This window comes from Microtus oregoni, unplaced genomic scaffold, assembly GCF_018167655.1.
Source record: "Microtus oregoni isolate MIOR12 unplaced genomic scaffold, Mior012 000017F_ref0000208, whole genome shotgun sequence".
In the NCBI taxonomy this organism is placed as follows: domain Eukaryota; kingdom Metazoa; phylum Chordata; class Mammalia; order Rodentia; family Cricetidae; genus Microtus; species Microtus oregoni.
In genome coordinates this window covers 7,442,223-7,460,457 of record NW_024543076.1, presented here as the reverse complement: position 1 = coordinate 7,460,457, position 18,235 = coordinate 7,442,223, and the positions used below count along the sequence as shown (strand labels likewise).

The 18,235-nt window shown below is 44.8% G+C and overlaps 1 protein-coding gene across 1 annotated transcript in view; it reads right to left on the bottom strand.

Annotated features, from left to right (window-relative positions):
• Nucleotides 1–5,295: 5,295 nt before the first annotated feature.
• Ddx58 (DExD/H-box helicase 58) overlaps nucleotides 5,296–18,235 on the bottom strand; it is a 42,291-nt gene continuing 29,351 nt past the window's right edge. The window contains exons 14-18 of the mRNA XM_041667351.1: nucleotides 15,787–15,877; nucleotides 15,403–15,573; nucleotides 14,236–14,387; nucleotides 9,071–9,214; nucleotides 5,296–6,635 (exon numbers count right to left, since the gene is read on the bottom strand). Coding sequence (XP_041523285.1) covers nucleotides 6,339–6,635; nucleotides 9,071–9,214; nucleotides 14,236–14,387; nucleotides 15,403–15,573; nucleotides 15,787–15,877 — 855 coding nt within the window. The 3' untranslated portion in view covers nucleotides 5,296–6,338. The remainder of the gene's footprint in view (nucleotides 6,636–9,070; nucleotides 9,215–14,235; nucleotides 14,388–15,402; nucleotides 15,574–15,786; nucleotides 15,878–18,235) is intronic.

Sequence of the window (18,235 nt, the reverse complement as noted above, 5' to 3'; positions counted from 1 at the left end):
TTCACACCTTGGCTTTTGTGAATGCTGCCGAAATGGATGTTGGGGCAGGTGTCTCTTCAACATGCTGCTTAGATTCCTTTGGAAGCGTACCTAAAGAGGAATGGCTGTGTCCTAAGCATGTTCTTTTTGAGTTTCTAGAGGGCACCATACTGTTTCCATAGTGTCTTTCCATGTGCATGTGTGTGCTCATTGCCCTCCTCCATGCTGTCAGCGTACTAACCTCTCTTCATTCCGATAACGATCACGCTCAAGGATTTGAAGCGAGAACTCAGGGTTTTATTGGTGGCTCCCTGATGGTACATGATGTTGAGCATATTTTCAAATACACGTTGGTCATTTTGTAACTTCTTTTGAGAAATGTCTCAGTCCTTTGCCCACTTTTAATTGAATTATTTGTTTTTTTGTAGTTGAATTTTAATACCGCATATTCTAGAGAGAAACTATCAAATATTTTCTCCTATTTTGTTGTCAGCTTGACTTTTGACTTTGGCTATAAAACTTTTATTTTGAAGCATTCTGATGGGCCTGTTTTCATTTTCTTTGCTTTCATTTTTGAAGCTCTGACTAGAACTAGTCCAGAAGAGCCATTACGATAACCAATGCCATATTCTCCCCATGTGTTTATCTAACGCTTTTGAGGCGTGAGGTCTTATGCTTAAGCCTTCAATCTATTTTTAGTTGATTTTTTTATATATAGTATAAAATAAGGGTTCGACTTCATTCTTATGCATGTGGCCATCCATTTTTTCCAACAGCATTTACTGAAGAGAGAGCTCTTTCTCCATGTGTATTCCTGGCTTTTTTGTCAAGTCATTTAGCCAACCTGTAGGTTTTTCTTTCTGGAGACCTCTGTTCCTCTCCATTGGGTTCTGCATCTGTTTTTGTGTTAGCACCATGCTATTTGTGTTGCTGTGTCTTTGTAGTGTCTTTGGAAGTGAGGTAACAGTAATGACTCTAGGGGAGCCGGAGAGATGGCTTAGTGGTTAAGAGCACTAACTGCTGCTCTTCCAGAGGACCCGGGTTCTGTTCTCAGCACCCATATGGCAGCTAACAGCTGTCTCTGACTCCACATACAGATACACATGCAGGAAAAATACCAATGCAAATAAAATAAAAATAAATTATAAGAAAAACAGTAATGACTCTAGCTTTGTTTTTACGCTCAGCACATCTTGGTCTGGAGGGAGTCTTGTGGTTTCATGTACGTAGTAAGATGGCTTTTATTTCTTAGAAGAACATCATTGGGGAAAATAGCACTGGAAATTTCATGGGATTGTGTTGAATCTTCAGAGCATGGTGTTAGTGCAGACATGTTAATAACTTTAACTTTTCCACGGAATGAATTTCCTTAATTGTCCAGGAATATAATATTTATGAGGGTTTTTTTGCACATTTCTAAAATGCTTCCCTGTTGCTGGTAGGTGAGGACTTCCTTCTGTGTCGCTCTGGTTGCTTAGCAGCGATGTTGTCCCTTTGTCCCTTTGTCTTCTCACACCTTCCCGTGTGAGCAGGTGATGCTCTTCATTGGCGTCTTTTGTGTGCCAACCAGAGGACTGAAATATGCTCACCTGGAGATCCTCAGGGGTCATGTGATACTGCAGGCTGTTTTAAACGCCAGTGAAACTCTGATCACATAAAAAAAAAAAAAAAACTCCCTGCCACATTTTGTATCTTAATTCCACACTTGACATGTTTTTACATCGTGCGTCTCTTACCAAATGATTGTAACTGTTGAGCATCTTAATAGTGTTAACTCTAACCCTTTAAAATGGAAGTAAGTGGCAGTAAAAGATCTACATACCTTACGGCTGTGTTCTCGAAGTGTGTGCTTGCTCTACCTGTGAGTTTTGTGCTGTTGTGTCTTTTCTTGTTCCTCACTTCGGCTTCAAGAGCTGCCTGCGGCATTTCCTGTGACAAGTCTGTTGGAGATGACGTGGTCATCTTACATTGGGAAAGTCTTTATCTTCTCTTCATTTTAGAATAGATGTTCTAGGGAAAGTATTCTTGACTGGCGGTTTTGAGGGGAGAGGGTGTTTGATCTTGGTCTTCTCAACCTCTAGAAATGTCTGTGCTTACGCAATCCAGATGCTGTCGCAGCAGCCTGAGTGGACGAGGATACTGGTCGTGAGGGCAGTGTCTTGTGGCTGTGACCCTGGCCCTTTCGCTCTCAACTCTATCCAAACACATCTTCTGTTCTTTCCGCTTCAGTATTCTTGGCCTGTGCCCTATGCTCGTCCAAAATAAGACTGTACAACCTTTTACCTGAGTTCTCGAGGTGGTGCTGGCCCACTTACTCTCCAGTTGGAAGTATAGCTCCTGCTGGTTCCACCCGCTTCTTCCTCTTGGAAAGGGAGGATAATCTCATTGGTGTTTATGACTTTCCAAGTGCACTACTGCCTTATTCTTCCTGAAGAACAAGTATTCCTTAGCATCCAAAATGAGGTAATTGGCGAGTTTACTTAACACAGCAACAAAGTACATGTACCTTTCGTGGTGTGTATGTGTGTGTATATACAACGCAAAGGAAGGATATGCTATTCATGTCAGTTTTAAGCAAAAGGGAAAAAGAACTAAATTGGTCCATGTAACTAAAAGGCTAGTGACATCGTGGCGTCAGGCTTAGATGATTCCAGTGATTTAAACTCAGGCTCCTTACTTATTATCTCCCCTCTGAGCCACGTTCTCATGGGCTCCGAGACAGCATCTCTTTGTTCTTCTGAGTCCCTTCATGGGTCAGGGTTATGGCTAGCATACTATGTTTGCTGTCACTTAATTCTTTGCAAACAGTTGCCAGAGGCACAGGCAATAGGACTTTGCTCATGGGTGAAGAACCTTAACTTTGGCCCAGCTTCCTCGGGACCATGTCTGAGTTACTGTAATGTAAGAATACACCTTGGCCCAGCTTCCTCGGGATGGTATCAGTGTCTGGGTTACTCTTCTGCTCCTGTAGGAATACACCCTGACAAAAGCAACGTACAGGAAAAGGGCTCATGCTAGAGAAGACATAGCCGCAAGAGGCAGAGTGAACAGGAAGTGGAACCAGCTCTAAAGTCTCTGGATCTATCCCCACTGACTTACTTCCTCTGGAGAGGCTCCACCGCTTCCTGTTCCACAACCTTCCTAACAGTGCCACCCTCTGGAGACCATGTTCAAACTGGGTGCCTTCAGAGCACAGTTGACACAGTGGGGCACTGGGTTGGACAGCCCGTGGGTTGTAAGGAGCAGCACAGCCCTGCTTGTGAAAATGATAACTGTGGTCCCACTGGCTGCTTTAGGAAGCTGCTAAAATGTCATCACCACAGACTTAGCACTCAGCCGATTTCTGTTCTCGGTCAAATTGCCATAAACAAAGGTAATCAAAGCTGGTATTTTTATTAGGGGTTTTCAAAGCTTGCACCCAGCAAGCCTGTGCGTGCCTATTAAATACAGATTTGTAGAGTGAATGGTAATTATATTTACGGTGCATTAAAACGGTTTACTGACGTGATCCAGAAGTTGATAGTGCACTTTGATCTCACCTGGCTGGCTGGTATCCTGGCCATAAATCTATCCCTGAGTTCCTACAGGACGCGAATTAACAGTGTCCAGTGAACAGAAGAAGTGTTTTCAGAACCACTGGTTTTAAATGGATGTGAGTGTGCCAGCAGCAATACAATGATTACCTGTGCTGTAAATACCAGGCAAGGCCTCCCTGGCTGTGCAGTGCATGCCCCAGAGGCCCTCACAGCACTGAACCAAAGGACTTGCTCACAGAAGCAGTGTCGTCTGGTTAGCCTGGCATTTGAAACCTAGTTAACGCTGAGTCTGTCTTAAGTACAGGAGTCAGGATTTATCAACCTTATTGCACAATGAGACCTCTGAGGATTCCATTTCAGGATGAAAACGCTGCAGGATCAGCACTGACCACAAAATAACAAGGTCTGTGATTGTAGAACAAGCTGTATCTGAACTTCAAAAAGGACACATGCTGGCAACCGCTAGGACTCTAGTGGGGACCGGTCCCGGGTTTGTGGGAGAGTCCAGATGCAGCCTGCCATTAGGAAGTCCAAAGATCAGCATACTGGCATTTCTCAGACCCTGCCTGATTTATTCATGCAGTACTCACTAGCCCAGGGTTTGCTCCATCCCACGGTATATCTGGCAGTGGCTTAACTCTGTGTACAACTCAAATTCTCAGTTCAGTTTCAGCTTTAGTATGCTTTTCCCCGTTGGCAAAGAAAGGGTTATTCCACTTCAAATAACTCATCATTGGCAGGGGCTAGAGAGAGCTGGCTCAGCAGTTAGGAGCACTGGCTACTCTCGCAGAGGTCCTGAGTTCAAGTCTTAGCACCCGCACAACCATCTGTAACTGCAATCTGAGGGGTCCAATGCCCTCTTCTAATGGGCATGCAGACAGAACACCCATATACACAAATATATAAATGGTTTTGAATTAATCGAATCGCTGTAATATTTAAGCGGTTCTTTTCAAATAGTTTCCGGTAGATCTCTCATACATGCTACAGAGTTCTGAACGGTAGCAGCAAAGAAAGACATCATCACATGTTAAACATGAAGGATGAAACTCAGCACTTAGAAAATTCATTTAACCCACGTTATAGCATCTTAAGAATTTTACCAGTAACCATTACCAATGACTACTATATAGATAATCCTTTTTTCATATAGTCTATCAATCAAAAGCCTAAATCCCTGCAGTTTGTTTTTTTCAAAAAAAAAAATCATGTTGCTGGTTAATTGCCCTGGACATCAGAACAAGTGGGGTGCTATCCCATGTCATTCTGTTGACCTCCAGGGTTGACTTGGGGGGCACACTGTGCACTAGGTAGTCTGGGGATAGTATTCAAATATATAAATGTCATGTGAAAGAGTTATATGGTCACATGATCTCTGCAGTTTTGTTCAGGCCATTGAGGGGGCTAATGAATTACAAATAGCTTTTGTAAAGGTGTTTACATCACTGCGCTGCCTCCAAAGCAGTACAGCTCCGCCCTAAACTGAAGACAGCACCTTGCTGTATGGGCAGCAACAACACTCAGGCACTTATCTCTTGATTTGAAGAACCCCATCCTAAGCTCTCTGATGCATTAGTAAACCCTGACAAGAGATACAGGGATGCAATAATATATATTATACTATGTATTATTATATATAATATTAAGTTTTATATATTTAAGAAGACAGAGCAAACCTTCCGTCACAGCACTTGAAGGGCAAAACCAGGCAAATCTCTGAGACCAAGGCCAGCCTGGTCTACAGAGAGAGTTCCAGGAATCTAGTCTCAAAAAGCAAAAGAAAAGAAAAAAAAAGCATTAACTAGAAATAGTCCAAGTGTTAAGTAAGCATTAGACTTTATTGAAAATAGCTAGAGCCTGGTATGATTACATAAACCTTTAATCCCAGCACTAGAGAGATGAGGGGAACTGTGAATTCAAGGCCAGCCTGGTCCACACATCTAGTTTCTGGTCTACAGGGAGATTCTGTCTCAAGGGAAGAGAGAGGCGGGGGGGAGGGGGGGGCAGGGATGGTTTGAGATGTCTAGTCAAGGAGGGGAAACGGCCCCAGTTAGGACAGATCTTAGAGTAAGATGCATAGCAAAGGCGCAGAACAGAGGCACCTGCTCCGCTGTCTGCTATGGTGTTCTAACTTTTAAAGGTATATGTCACTTCAGTACACACATGTGTGCATATTGAACCTTGCAGTCGCCTATACCTGTGTCAGAATGTGAGTGACAGCCAAAAGCGGGGAAAGAGTCCAATGCAAGAATCAGAAAGTACCCATTGGACTTGACAGTCTGTCTGGTGGCCTTGAAAAGAACAAAGTCAGAATTCGGTAGAGTGTTAAGGGCAAAGCCAGCTTGTGGCAGGCACTTCATCCATCATGGGCAGTTCTGAAAAGTATAAAAGGGAAGTTTTTAACACGCCCCTCCCCCACCCCACTGCCAACCCACAGTTACTGGTGACCAAAGTATTCAGTGCTGCAGGTCATGTGCACGTGCTCTGTGTGGACGAGAACTGCTTGGAACAAACATCAAGTTATCTGGCATTCCACACGGTGTAGGCTTGTGTAAGACAGGACTGGGTCATCATTGCTCCCTGGACTGCAAGACTAAGGAGCCCCGAGGTCATTTGGGCATTTCTTTCTTTCTTTCTTTCTTTCTTTCTTTCTTTCTTTCTTTTTTTTTTTGTTTTGTTTTCTAGACAGGGTTTCTCTGTAGCTTTGGAGCCTGTCCTGGAACTAGCTCTGTAGACCAGGCTGGCCTCGAACTCACAGAGACCCGCCTGCCTCTGCCTCCCGAGTGCTGGGATTAAAGGCGTGCACCACCACGGCCTGGCGTTTCATATGGGCATTTCTGCAGGGTCAAACTGTACTCTTTCAAAATGAAAGTCCTTCCACTTTGCGTGCCGCCTCTGGACTCCACTTGCGATGTCTTCCACCACAAAACTTTCGATTTTTATGACGGGAATTTCGAACGTCTTATATTTCACATGGATCCCCCAGTCGTGACAGCACTTCTGTATGGCACAGAATATCTTTGCTTTCTTCTCGAAACTGTCGTAGATCTTTGGCTTAGGGTGCGGCTTAGACACAAAGCGCTCCTTAAAAGCATTTCCAAGCACGGTGTAGTGGGATTTCTGTGAGGAAGAGATTGAACACAAAAGAATATTAGAAACAGTTCAAGAACGGCTTAAAAACTGCTCAGTAGGCAAGGAGGAAGAGTGAGTGGAATCCCTTTATTTTACAGATGGAAACAGAAGAGACTGTGGACAGAGAGTCTCCTACAGGCCAGAGCAGAATCTACGTACTGGGCTTCCTGCATGGTCAGGGGGAGATGCAAGTGAGGAGGGTACAAGGTCACCGGAGGCCAGAAAGGCACAAACCGAAGCACAGGGATGAACACCCAAGGGCCGGTGTGTGTGTGTGTGAAGAGGCTCAGGAGCTGGACTGTCCACAGGCCCTACCTATAGTTGACTTAAGCGTGTACCCTGCAGAAACAAGGCAGACCCAGCATCCCATCCTCCAGGGAAATGGTGTCTAAAGGGTCCACTGTGAACAAGAAAGCATTGAAATTGGAGCTGAAGGGACCTTCTACATCTAAAGGACCAGATTCAGAAAATGGAAGTCACTTGTAATAAGTAATATGCTTCTAGTCCAAATGGTTCCAATAACCCATCCCCTAGGTAGCTCAGCTATGCACCACCCTCCATTGGTTGCAAGAATGATACCAGCATTCATCTCTGGAGGTTTTGCCAACCTTTAATTAAAAGGTTGTTGTTGTTTTGTTTTGTTGTTGTTGTTTTTCCAAGACAGGGTTTCTCTGTGTTGCTTTGGAGCCTGTCCTGGAACTAGCTCTTGTAGACCAGGCTGACCTTGAACTCACAGAGATCTGCCTGCTTCTGCCTCCCAATTACTGGGATTAAAGGCACGTGCTACCACCCCCTCGGCATTTAATTAAAAGTTTTAAGGGGGCCAGTTTAAGGGTGCTGCACACCTTTAAATTCCTGCACAGAGATAAGTGGTTCTTTATGACTTCAAGGCCAGCCTGAATTTCAGGATAGCTAGGATTTTACATAAAGAGACCCTGTCTCAAAAAAAAAAAAAAAAAAAAAAAAAGTTTTAAGGGGAAGAAAGTCGAAGGCTAACCTGCAAGTGTTACTTTTTTTTTTTCCTTTCCATTTTTCAATACATGGGTTCTCTATGTAGCCCAACTCACTCTCTCAAACTCAGAGGGCCACCCGCCTCTGCCTCCCAGATGCTGAGAAAAAAGGCTGGTGTCACCACCGCTGCCCCCAGCTGTGCTGCATTTTTTAAATAAGGTGTTTGGTTTTCATTACAGAAATGTGCTGTGGAGCTGGGTAGCAGTGGTGCACACCTTCAATCCCAGCACTTGGGAGGCGGAGGCAGGTAATCTCTGAGTTCGAGTTCACGCTACAGAGCAAGTTCCAGAACAGACCAGGCAACACAGCGAAACCCTGTCTTGAAAACCAGGGGGAAAAAACGAAGTGTTCTCTGTCCCAAAAAAGTTTAGAAAACAAAATAGGAAGAATTTCTTAATCAGAATATAACATTTTTATATACTTAGCCTTTATCCTCATTTCTTTTCTTGACTGAAGATGGACCCCAAGGTATTGCTGCTCATGGGGCATTCAGCCTAAGGAAAGCATCTTTATAATTTTGTATTCGATTTATTTCCTAGCAGGTTTTCACTCTATTATATGTGCTTCAAAGTCTCAGCCTAATTGTTCCTTTCGTATAATTTCTGACATACGGTAAAGTTGCAGAAAGGGCTAGGAAGATTCCCGAATGCCTTTAACCAGTTCCGCAGAAGCACACAGTTATATGCGTTCACGCATTTCCTAAGCTAAGAAGCCAGCACCGGTGCCTTTCTTTTCATTACAGAATTTTATGCGCAAGCCTTTATTTGTCCCAGGAGCTGATCGAGGACACAACACTGCATCTAGCATAGCCTCCCTTCTCTACAGCCGCATGAAGAAACTATTCCTTTGGCCAAAGTGGTGGCGCATGCCTGTAGTCCCTGCTCAGGGGAGGCTGAGAGCCAGAAGACTCGCAAGTTGAAGCCAGCCTGGTCAATACCGTGAGACTGTCCTTCAAAGGGACTTTCTTATTTTTATCTAAAGGACACACAATTGTCCATATTCATAGTATGCAGTGTGATAATCTGAGCATGGAATGACCAATCGGAGTCGTTAGCATTCCCTTCTGCCTGAACAATTTTCACCTCTTCATGTTATGAAGCTTTGAATTCCCCTCGTCTGATTTGTTTGGAATGAATGGGAAACAGTGCTTGCCCTGCCGTGTGGGAGAACCCTAACCCTTATCCATGTGGCAGCTGGATTAGACCTCCCTCTCCTGCCTAGCCTCCAGCACCTCTATTCCACTTCATGCTTCCATGATATCAGCTTTTCTGGCCCCCACACAAAAGCACAACTTTATTAATACAAGGACCGTGGACAACAGCCACAACAGAAGCCATAGTGTCCTAGCTACAAACGTCTCTCCAGGAGATGAGACGCTTTAACTGGTACCCGAGACTGCCAGGGCAGCTCACCTCCACCACTCGGATGTCAGCCGTGTAGCACGCAAAGGCCTTGCATTTCCCACACAGCAGTTTCTTATTTTCCTTATCAGGAGCCGGTTGTGGCTTGCGTTGACTATCTCTGATGAACTTTTCATCCAACTGTATGCGTTGAACCTACATGCCAAAGGAAAAGTCTCTTGAGTGACCATAACTAGCACACGAAGGTCAATGCACACAGCCACAACATGCACACACATACACACACTCACTCAAATATAATTTCCATGAGCATACAACTCCTATTCGTACTGTTTGGTTTGTAAAAGTCAATCTCGTAATTCCTTCGGTTCTCTGAACTCTTTAGTCATCAGGGTTTAATCCATCCTCCATTAATCTTTCAATTGCTTTCCCAAACACGCCCGTGAAATTGTCACATGAGCCATGCTTTCAACTTTCTACGAAACCTTAGAAACCCTTCACAAATGACCCATCATGGGCGTGCTTCAGGCATAACATAAGCCGAACGAATAGATCAAGAGACAGAGTCCTCTGTCTGAGACCTCTCCTGGAGCACAGAACATATTGCTGAAGTCCAGCACAGCGGAATGCCGGCACAGGGTGGCTGGATTCTAACTCCACATGTCGACTGGCCGAGTAGAGAAAGAATGGGGCATGATGACAAACCAAATGAGATTATGAAGAGTGAGGAGAGGGTGGACCGGCCAGAAACACCAGGGTCCTGGGAATAACATGATGGTGGGCTCCCTGAATTTTCTGTTCATCTGCTATGTGCAGACTTAAAGCCAAAGCAGCTGACATCAGGAATGCCCAGAGGTAGAAACATAAAGTCCCCCAGAAAAGCCTGCTGTCCCTCGGCAAAGGGCCAGAAAAGGGCAGCCTCGCAGACAAAATCTTTAGATTTTTAGAGCTTAAAGTTCAGACAATATAACTGCCTTGCTCTATGGGTAGAGAGGGCACTGGGGCCCAACCCCTCCATACCTGTACCAGCACAAAGGAGGAACTAAGATTTCTACTTTACAAAGCTAATTAGGCCCCAATTATCAGGATGGAGTCAGGGACTTCAGCCCCATTAACAGGAAGACCCTGTGAGGAGACAGAAACCCCCTCCACCCAGCAGTAACAAGGGCGTCCCTCCCTTTGTTCCTGTCAGAGACTGGACACCTGCTGCATCCCTCCCCTTGTTCCTGTCAGAGGCTGGATACCTGCTGCGTCCCTCCCCTTGCTCCTGTCACCTGCTTCCACCGGTGGGGACGAAGCAAGGACCCTACCTCCTCAACAGAGCCGAGCCAGTAGCCAGCTAACACAGAAGACTAGGAAGGGTCAGAGTCTCAGGAACAGCAAATGAAAACATCTAAGTTGCAAACATCTCTGCTCGTATCATGAAACAGAAGACCTCACACTGAATGAAAAAGGCACAATCAATGATGCTAATGCTGAAATGATAAGAATTACATGGTACAGAGTTGAACAGCCAGGGTAAAAATGCTTCAATGAACAATCACACACATTTGATTATGGAAAAATATGCAGGTTCATAACAACCCAGACTACAAGCTCAACAGATGAACTGGACTAGAGGGGACCAAGGAGCAATCATGAACTAAAAATTAGAACCAACGCTGGAGAGATGGCTCAGCAGTTAATAACAAGGACTGGCTGCTCTCCAGAGGACCTGGGTCAGTTCCCAGCATCCACACAGCAGCTGATAACTCTCTGGAGCTTCAGTTCCAGGGGATCTGATGCCCTTTTCTGGCCTCCTTGAGCACCAGGCACGAGTACTTGATGCACGGACTTACATGCTGACAACACAAGCATACACACTAACATTATATATATTTAATATATATTATGTAATATATGTTTATTTAAAAAAAAACTAGAACAAATTACCCCAATCAAACCACACAAAGAAAACAGACTAAAAAACCGAAACAAATAAAAAAAACCAGACTCTTTGGGACATGTATGACTACTGAAGAATTTTTTACATCTAACATCTAATGTCATTAGAGTCCAGAAATGAAGGGACAGGATCTGGAAAGTCAGAGTAATTATGGCTAAACAATTATGAAATATGGAGAGCAGTAGGATCTTAGATTCACAAAGCCAACCATGCCGCAAAGATGATCACTCCAAGGCACACATAATAAAACTTCTGGAAACACAAAATCTCAGCAGCAGGAAAAAAAATAAGAAAAAGAAAAAAAGGAAAAAGAAAAACAAAGCTACTATCTCTACAAAAGAAATGACAGCAGGCAGTTCTCAGAAGCCACACAAGCCAGAAGGAAGAGAAACAGTTATTTCTCAAATGCTAAAAGAATTAGCACTCTCGTCCATCAAAACCGCCTGGTGGGGAGCACCTTAGATATCCAATTGTCTTTCATTCACTTACGTGCAATGGCTTTTTAAAATCACACACTAAAATTCAATTAAAATACTAGTCATCTCAAGTATCTTTGTTGTGCCCAGAGTCTTGACGCCAAAACCACCATTAGACCAGATCGGACGCCAAAGCAAAGAGTTTTTTTAATTATGAGTTAACTCGGGGTCTCTGTCCATCTGTCTGACACAGCAGGTCCAGTAGAGAGACCCCGAGCTGCTGTGGGGCAGGGATCTTCAAGTTGCATAGGAACAGTCTCAGGATTGGTGCACCTCCGGGCTGGTGGAACCTGTCCTGAGCTGGTTGGTCAGCTGCAGCTGTAGAAAGGTTGCTATACCTGGAGGCCACTGGGGTCCAACGTACTGCAGTCCATGATTATCAGTAAAGCACAGGCAGAGCCCGCTAACTTCTGATTGGTTCCTTACCACATGGAGGATACCTGGCAGTTTCTTCCCAGTAATCAGGGCAAAGTCGGGCCAGTTCGGGCGGGCGAGTTTGGGGGCTCAGTACATCCTGCTGAGTCAGGGGCCTCCATATTGCTGGGTTTTTCTGCAGTCTATCGTGGCTGCCAAATCTTGAGGGGGGGGGGAGCAGTACTGGTGAGGGGTTGGGCCCTTCATCTTAAATGCACTGTTGGTAATTGTTCTAAAGTCTAATGAGTTAAAGCTGCTACTACCATAGTTACAACTTTAAGGCAAACAGCAGCAACTGGTGGAGACACCACCACGGCACTGCCCCACCCAACCCCACACCTGTGGTTGAAAAGAACTCCACACACAGGCAAAGTCGGTTTCTTCCTTCTATACTGTAGGTTCCAGGGATCAAACTCAGGCCATCAATCAAGCACCCTTCTCCACTGAGCGTGCGGGCTAAAGTTGTATTTTAAATTTAAATGAGTGTGCTTAAGAGAGCTACAAAACAGAACCCCCTCTAACCTAAGCCCTGCTTGCCCAAGGACTGATAACTTGGAATGCTGGAGGCCTTTGATCAGGTTAGACAACAAGCCGTGTGTTTTCACTTCTGGTGAAACAAGCCTGGTTGCCTCAAACGCACAAGATGTGCTTGATCACACCTAGGGCGGTACATAGGCAGGAAGTGTGTCAGGATGTGTGCTTGCCCCCCTTGTACGAAGGCAGGAAGGGCATCGCCTTCCTTATTACATTCTGACTAATGTAATTCGCAGCCAATTATCTGGAGATCCTGGGTATGGACCTGGCCAGTGTCCACCGTCCTGGCCAGTATTTAATAAAGCTTGCTTCAAATTTAGCTCAAAAATTATAGTCGTGTTCTTATTCTCACCTGGTAGGGTTAGCATGAGCCATCATCCCCTAAAGTGAAGAAGCCCCTGCAGCAGTTGTGAGTATGTAAATTGTGCTGGAAGTCCTTCCTTCAAAAGGAACATTCATGTCCGAGCTTGGCTCCATGAGGAAGGGAACACAGGCTTCTTCATTTAGATTTCAGATTACACTTTGTGCAGTTATAACCAGAACAGCCTAATAATCTCCACACTGTGAAGTACCTGAGTTACCATCATGTCCTGAACCTTCTATTATAGACATGAGTTCTTGGCTTCCCTGGACTGCACACGTTGTGCGCAACATGGTAACCAGAGGATTCTTGGGGGCACAGAGGTCTTATTGCACCACGCAACACACAGCCTCGTAGCAAACTGTGACTCAAGCCAATTTCCAAGTTCAAATCCAGGCCCCAAGCCCTCATTAAAACCACAAAAGAGGTTCTCACCCCAGAATCACATCTTTTTGTTTTTCTTTTCTTTTCTCTTTTGGTTTTTCGAGACAGGGTTTCCCTGTGTAACAGTCTTAGCTGTCCTGGAACTAGCTCTTGTAGACCAGGCTGGCCTCGAACTCACAGGGATTCACCTTCCTCTGCCTTCCAAATGCTGGGATTAAAGGTGTGCGCCACCACCACCCAGCCTTATTGTTTTTCTTTTATGGCACTTTCACACAGAGCTGTCGTGCCGTTCAGTTCTTATTGCCACCTCCCCACACTGAGTTGCCCCTCATCTCTAGCTGGTCCCCCCCCAACCTCCATATGGCTCCCTTTCACATCCCATAGACTTGATCACTCCCTTTTATCTCTAATTCCAACAACTGAGAGGTAGAAACAGGAGGATGTAAAGTTCAAAATCACCCTCGGCTTCATAGCCAGTTCAAGTTGAGAGCCAGCCTGAACTACTTGGCAACCTTTTAAAAAAATAACAGACACACACCATGCACATACACACTCACACACACCACACATACACTCATAGACACACTACACACACATACACATGCATACACACATGCATACTCACAGACTCACACACACCATACACATACCATACACACACACTCACACACACATACCATACACACACTATACTCACACACTCACACAGACACACACCATACGACACACACACTCACACACACCATACACTTGCATGCACATAAACACACACCACACACTATGTATGCACTCACACACCATACACGCACAGGTACACTCACACAGACTCACACCACACACACACATACACTCATACACACTATGCACGTGCTCACACACCATACACGCGCATGCACACTCACACAGACTCACACGCACACACCCTACATATGCACACATACACCACACACATACTCACACACTATGTATGCACACACACACCACACACACACTCACACACTATGTATGCACACACACACCACACACACACTCAGCACCAACCCTGCTCATTTATTATTTCTGGTCAGATTCCAAGAGTAGCCCAGAAAAAAAAAAGACTTACCGTTTTCTCAAATTTCATTTCATCCCACGTCTGAAGCATTGAAATGGATTCATTCATTATTTTTTCCTTGAACATGTTCACCTTTTCTTTCTCGATGACGTCAGCATTGCTGGTCAGGAGGAAGCACTTGCTGTCTCTTGCTCTTCCCCTGCCTGTCAGAAAACATTTGGTTTGTACTTGCGATGTAAAACCCTGACGTGATGTGGAAACAGACACGAAAGTGTGAGAGGTGTTCCTAGAATTCACTGTCGATTCACGGCACCCTGCTTTCTAGGGGCGCTGGACTGAGGAGCACACGAGAATGCGGGCTCCAGTCTGCATGGTAAACACACAGATGAACCAGGATCCACCTGCAGCTCGTTTTCTGGGGATCTCCAGTGATGCGGTGCGATCACAGCCGGATTATCAGAAACACTGATTTCAAGATGATCTAGATGGGTCCTCAGCGATGCCACCACGAGCACGCCCACCTGAACCGTTTTGTAATGCCGAGAGAGGTTTATAAGCCCTGGGATGCAGGAAAGACACTGGCAACGCTGTTGCACAGACAGATGGAAAGGGTCACGGGCATCTGAATGAGAGGTTATTCTGGCCGAGAGAATTGGGTTATGTGCAATGGAGATGGAAAAGGACATAAAATGCGAAAAAAGTGGGATGTGAGCAATTCGACATCAGTAGCGGAGTCTGGTTGGCTGAACTGGTTCATAAGCTGAAGAGAAGGATGAAAAGGGGATGGGAATAGGGAGCGACACACAGAGATGTTATTCAGAAGGGCAAGTGGGGCTCTTCTTGGGGAAGCAAGGGAAAGGAGGGAAGAGCCTGGTCCGGGTGAGACGAAAGGACTCTGCAGTACAAGGAGCTACTCACCACAACCATGAAAGGTCTGCTTGCTGAGTGGCAAAGCCTCAGGCCAAGTGGCTATCATACTTTCATAAGTGTGCCAGTGAATGCACACTTAGGCAGTCCCATTGTGAAGTGTCACAATGGAGCACTATGGGTAAAACTATAACCACCTAATCCTGACCAGAGAAGTCAACTTTTAGCCTAAAATTACCCGAGTCACGTGTGCCTTCAATCACATACGACAGCTCAGTAAAAAAGGACGGACAAGCACCCACATGCCAAACAAAGCAGAAGCCGAGTGGTAATGACGTCAGCTGCCCTCACCTCTGGTTTGGATCATTTTGATGACGTTGCCCACATACTCGTATAGGATGACCAGGTTGCACTGAGCGATGTCAATGCCTTCATCAGCCACCGAGGTAGCAATTAGGATGTTGTTATCCCCGCTGGCTCTGAACGCTTCCAGCGCACACTTCTGTGCTGGGAGTGTCATCCCTGCATTGGATAAAGAGGTCATTGTACAACTCACTTGTGAAAGAGTTACGCTCTTGGAAAACCAGCCACTAATTAGGAACCATTTAAAAGTGGAAAGTTATTTTTACCTTGGAAAAAAAAAGCACACAGTCCATCAGATGTCATAAAATAATGAAACATGGTATACATTTTAAACGCATACTATACTAAATCTACTTCACTATTCATAAATACCTGTTGCCTGGTTTGTTTTGCCACGTCCAGTCAATATACCAGGCTTTAGAAAGCTGAGTGCAGGATTTTCTTCAATCCATTTCTTTAAAGCCTGAAAGTGAGAAGCAATGACCGGTTGGATACTATTTGTAAAGATTAAACCTTGAATTATTTCAATATTGTGTGTATATGCATGTATATACAATATATGTATATATACACACACACAAAGTACTCTCTCTCTATCTCTATATATATATGATATATATATCATAAAGCTGAACATGCAGATAGATTTCAGACTAAGTCCCAAACAACAATGAATTCTAGTGGTCTAGACCTCTGTGGTTCATTGTGGCTTAATTTGTGAGATGTTTGCCGTGATTAAAAAGACAAGGTCCAGAACAATGGTACACAGAATAACTGGATTTAGCAAGACTTTGAGATGCAAGATCGATATGTCTAAATCAATTATGGTTACATATCAGCAATAGACAACTGAAATTTGAAAAATCTGTGTGGTACGTGTGGGTATACATGGCTGATCATGCTTGGGGGTGTGCACATGTGTGTATGTGTGTGCACACGCTATGAAGGACTGGGTCAACCTCAGGTGTCGTTCCTTAAGAGCCATCCACCTTAGTTCATTTTGAGACTGAGTAACTCCCTGGGGATTGCCAAGTGGGCTCACCTAGCTGGCCAGCCAGTCCAGGGTCTGCTTATCTCTCCTCCCCAGCGCTGGGATCACAAGTGTGCGCTGCCATGCTCAACTCTTCTGTGTGGATGCTGATCCACACAGATCCCACACCTGATCCCACACTTCCAATGCTTCACTCACTGAGCTATCTTCCCAGCCCACAATGTGAATTTGTTTTGTTTTGTTTTGTTTTCAAGACAGGGTTTCTCTGTGTAGCTCTGGCTGTCCCGAAACTCGCTCTGTAGACCAGGCTGGCCTCAAACTCACAGAGATCCTCCTGCCTCTGCCTCTTGAGTGTTGAGATTAAAAGTGTGTGCTACCACTGCCTGGCTAATGTGAAACTTTTTTTTTTTTGGATTTTTTTGAGACAGGGTTTCTCCGTAGCTTTTGGTTCCTGTCCTGGAACTAGCTCTTGTAGACCAGGCTGGCCTCGAACTCACAGAGATCCGCCTGCCTCTGCCTCCCGAGTGCTGGGATTAAAGGCGTGCGCCACCACCGCCCGGCTTAATGTGAAACATTTTAAAGTATAATTTCTCAATTGCATCACTAAAACTATCCTTTAGGTGCAGCTCTAAGAAAACGTATGCATGACCTCTATACCAAAAATGACAAAACACTAATAAAACACAGCAAAGAGGACTGCGGAGATGGCTCAGGGGTTAAGAGCACTGACTGCTCTTCCAGAGGACCCGGGTTCAATTCCCAGCACCTAAATGACAGCTCACAACTGTCGGTTCACTGCAGTTCCAGAGAATATCATACCCCTTTCTGGTCTCTGTGGGTACTGCATGCAAAATACTGATACACATGCAGGTAAAACACCCACATGCATTAAAAAAAAAAAAACCAGACTAGAAATGTTCAGTGTTCAGAGACACTATGAAGATAACTAAGTCAGGTAGTGGTGCCCACCTTTAATCCCAGCACTCGGGAGGCAGAGGCAGGAGCGTCTCTGAGCTCAAAGCCTACTTGGTCTACAGAGCAAGTCTTAAACAGCCAGAGAGAGACAACACAGAGAAACCCTGTCTTAAAAAAAAAGGAAAGAAAAGAAAAGAAAAGAAAGAACTAAGAAGCAGGCTGTGGGTCAGCAGAAAACACTTCAAATCTCCTGTCTCCCAGAGGACTTTCTTTGGTCATCCTACAAAAAGAATCTTAAGAAACTTAACAATGTGGTAGCAACCTATTGTTTCCCAGAACTGGGCCTAAACTACTCATGCAGGCTAGATGAGTGCTCAACCACTGAGCTATAGCTCCAGTCCAAAACCTCGACTTTGACATTGGTTGTAAAATCTGAATAAGCATTTTAAAGATGATGTCAAGACAAACTTCTAAAGCATTTAAGATGCCCAAGCATATTAGGTACTAATCAAATGTAAGTCAAAACCTACAGGATGGCTGGACGTGAACATTTTAATGGGAAGGTCTTAAAAAGGATGAGTTTGGGGGCTGGAGAGATGGCTCAGTGGTTAAGAGCACTGGCTGCTCTTCCAGAGGTCCTGAGTTCAATTCCCAGCAACCACATGGTGGCTCACAACCATCTGTAATGAGATCTAGCGCCCTCTTCTGGCCTGTGTGCATACATGGAGGCAGAATGTTGTATACATAATAAACAAATAAATCTTTAAAAAAAAAAGATGAGGTTTTTACTCTATAGTGCCAAGTCTTATGACTGGGTAAATAAAACAAGGAGGTTTTAGGCAAAGATAAACAATCAGAACAGGCCCACACAGGTGTAGATACTTGATTACAGGGTAGTGAGGAAAGGGCAACCTT